Source organism: Tupaia chinensis, unplaced genomic scaffold (genome assembly GCF_000334495.1).
Source record: "Tupaia chinensis unplaced genomic scaffold, TupChi_1.0 Scaffold000515_1, whole genome shotgun sequence".
NCBI lineage: Eukaryota > Metazoa > Chordata > Mammalia > Scandentia > Tupaiidae > Tupaia > Tupaia belangeri.
In genome coordinates this window covers 8,273,560-8,276,974 of record NW_006160028.1, presented here as the reverse complement: position 1 = coordinate 8,276,974, position 3,415 = coordinate 8,273,560, and the positions used below count along the sequence as shown (strand labels likewise).

The 3,415-nt window shown below is 53.8% G+C and overlaps 1 protein-coding gene across 3 annotated transcripts in view; it reads right to left on the bottom strand.

The window, feature by feature from the left end:
* Window positions 1-449: 449 nt before the first annotated feature.
* MUC4 (mucin 4, cell surface associated) overlaps window positions 450-3,415 on the bottom strand; it is a 28,418-nt gene continuing 25,452 nt past the window's right edge. Inside the window, exons 24-25 of one of the 3 annotated variants that reach the window (XM_027775052.1) lie at window positions 1,944-2,106; window positions 450-1,034 (exon numbers count right to left, since the gene is read on the bottom strand). In XM_027775052.1, the coding sequence (XP_027630853.1) occupies window positions 839-1,034; window positions 1,944-2,106 (359 nt within the window). In that variant the 3' untranslated portion in view covers window positions 450-838. Of the gene's footprint in view, window positions 1,035-1,943; window positions 2,107-3,415 lie in introns of those variants that run through there. The other 2 variants (XM_027775054.1, XM_027775053.1) reach the window with 2 other exon arrangements.

Here is a 3,415-nt window from a genome sequence, read left to right as displayed (position 1 = left end):
ATACTTCCTGAGTGGGCTCTAGGGAGGGAGCCGAAACGATTTCACCCGTTCTCCAGAGAACACAGGTAGCTGGAGCAATCCCGCAGGAAAGAACCCCAAGTATCTATTCTTTTGTCATTTTTTTTGAAACTGAGGGACAGACATCAGCAAGGCAGGGTGGGGTCCTGGAAGAGAAGGTCTGGCATACTACATGGGTCAGGGGATCTCTGCCTTCCTTCTCAGAGGGCCAGGCTTTGACTTCTGTTCCAGGGTGAGGAGGAAGAGGATGTGGAGGTGAAAGCAAGGATGCAAGTCAGGGTTGCGGCAACTGAGACTCCCCAACACTGCCTCTCAGTCTTCTGTGCCTTCTGACACTTGAGCGAGACTCCCCAACACCGCCTCTCAGTCTTCTGTGCCTTCTGACACTTGGGTTACCCACCAGAAGAAAATCAGGAATGGAATCCATAATATAGAAACACAAAAAGGAAGATTTTATTTAAGTAGATTTTAATGAGAAAGAAAACAAAGAGTTTTGTGTGCAAAAATATTTTGGTTAAGGTAGACCCTCACCCCACATGAACTCCGGCGTGCACGTCTGTGTGCACGTGTGTGTTTAGACCGGTGTCCTCCTACTGGGTTGTGTGTGTGAGAACCCATCCGTTTATGTATTTGGTCCTTACCGCCGCTTCCTGTGCACCTGTGGCGACTGACTCGGTGTAACCTTGGCTTTATTTCCACTATTTATTCTTAAAGAATACTGAGTCGCTCAATCACCTAACTTTTCCAGTCTCCTCAAAGCAATGGCACCGGAAGTGGGCAGAGGACAAGCAGGGCCTTGCGGTATCCTAGGCCACAGGCCTTAGCTTTCCGAGTCCAGGGGGTAGGAGTACTTGGTGCCGGAGCAGCCCCAGAAGCGCAGGCCCACGAACACCACGACTCCCAGCAGCGAGAGGGCGCCCAGGGCGCCGAAGAGGATCCCGAAGAACGCGCCGAGTTTCATGCTCAGGTGCTCACAGCGCTCGCCCCAGGACGTGTAGATGGAGAAAGACACACAGCTGCGGACAGAAGGAGGCGGTCAGGGGCAGGGAGAAGGGTGCTGAGCGCGGATCGCTCCTCTGCTGCCGGGACTAGAGGAGGCGCTCCCGGACAGGCTGGGCACACCCACTAGGGAGAGAGACTAAGTCAGCCCTGAGGCCGTGTGGAACAGAGACCACCGGGCAAAGAAGGCAAGGACGTCGGTCCCAGTCCACCGGGAAGCGGCGCCACCCGGGCGGCTGCACAGATGGGCATGCGCAGTCACAAGCCCCGCCCGCCCCCGTGCCTGCGCTCCACCCGAGCTACGTTGCGATCCGGAACTGCAGTGGGGTCTAGGGTAGACCGGGGGCAGTGACCAGGATGAGGACAGTGAGGTGACGAGGGGCCAGGATGACACTACAGCCTTACAGCTGTCCCTTCACGGGAGGCCCTCAAACTCTTAGAGGATGCAGGGGACACAAGGCGCCAGTTTAGGGGGCCTCCCCTGAGTGCTCTGGCCGAGGGGCAAAGCTAGTTCTAGACAGGACAGCGGCTCCTTTCCCACAGGGCAAAGCAGGGTGTTCCCTCGGGAAGCAGAATCAAGTGGAAGGGTTTGACTTTGGAAACCCTGCCCGGCTACTATCTTACGGGGTGCCTTAGGCAGGGTCCTTGTCATCTCTGAGCGGCAGTTTTCTTGTCCTGGAATGGTCAGGTTACCCACCTGGGCCTGTGTGGGTTTCAGAGGTCGTACTGCATCTACCCTCTCCACACGGAGTAGGTACGCGCGGCTCTCCTTTCCCTGTCCCCTTTGCCCTGGGCCCTGTGCTCTGGTTATAGAGGGAGCCCTGTGCTAATTTTCACAGCCGGGCGGAACCATGACATTCCTGGGGCCCTGAAGCCTTGCCTAGCAAGACATCTCAGCACCAGCCCGCTCCTCTCTGCCTACGCACCTGCAGCTAGGCCCATCCGGAAGGTGCTGGCACTGGCCTCCATGGTCACAGTAGCCCTCGCTGCAAGGGGATATGCAGGTGAAGCCATTCTGGGGGTCGTAGACCATGCGATAACCCTTGTAGCCACTGCACTTGAAGGTAGTCTTCAGCGTGCTCAGGTTCACTGTCAGGTAGGAACAGATTGACAAAGGAAAGGGACTGGTTAACACTAAATCCATTCCTTTTCCACCCAGGATTTCATTTTTAGGTGTCTATCCTGAAGAATGATTGGAAAAGTGGACCCATAAGTATGTCCATGGATGTTCAGATCAGTGTGGTTGATAATAACAACAATGCTGAACAGGAGGGGTCTTGTTAAAGATGATAAATTACTTATCTCCTTGGGGGCGGGGGGAGTGGTGGTAAAACCTTCCAGCTGGCCCAGTGGCTCTGCAAGGGGCAGGGTGCCACGGTGTGAGACTGGGAGCACATGGGAGGCCCAGGGTTGGCTCCTGACCGGCCTTAACACTGGGGACATTGGCAGTGTCTGTATTCCTAGCTAACTGGGAGACTGGGGCAGAGGATTACAATAGCCAGACCCTGCCCCAAATACCTGTCTCTCCATCCTACAGCTGGAGGGCAACAGTGACAAGGATGTCCTGTGTGTTTAAATGCAATGGTGTTTTTTTTTTTTTTTTGAGAGAGGTTTTTGCTATAGAGCGTGTGCGCTCGCCAGCCAGACAGAGAGAGACAGAGAGACAGAAAGCGAGAAATCACCCCCCAAGGGGGATGGCCATGCTGCAATCCCTTCTCTTCCATTCTCCTCTCAGGATCTTGGGCACACACGCACATGCGCCAGGCGTGAGTTTTAAGCCACCAGGTCCGGGATGTGAACCTCGGTCGACTACATGGGAGTCCAGCAACATAGCCATTACGCTAACTGCTGGTCCCACAATGGTGTTTTAAGACAACCATTATCCATCTTACTAAATGAAAAAAGACCATTAGCAGCCACAGTCAGGAAGGCTTTGGTTGGAGGAATCGCTCTGTGAAACCTTACACATACACATACCTGTGTGGATGCATCGGCCACAGTGTGTGCCTGCTCTTGAATCTACAAAGCTGGTGGGTATGGGCCAGCCCCCGCACAGTGGTTAAGCCCCGTGCCTGGAGAGCTGGATCCCACGTGGCCGACTATTTCAAATCTTGGCCCTAGCAGCTTGAAAAAACTTACCAGCCATATATGTGTGTGTGCCCCAAGCCCCGATGGAGATGAGAAATGGAAGAAAAGAGATTGTGGCATGACCACACCCCACTGGGGTACTTTCTCTATATCGGTTTCTTTCTCATACTCTTTCTCTTTGGTGAGCACACATACCCTTTGGCAATTTTTTTTTTTTGAGAGTTTTTTCTTTTTTCTTATTGGGCGCGTGCACTCGCCAGAAAGACAGAGAGATAGAAAGTGAGAAATCACCCCCAAGGGGGGATGGCCA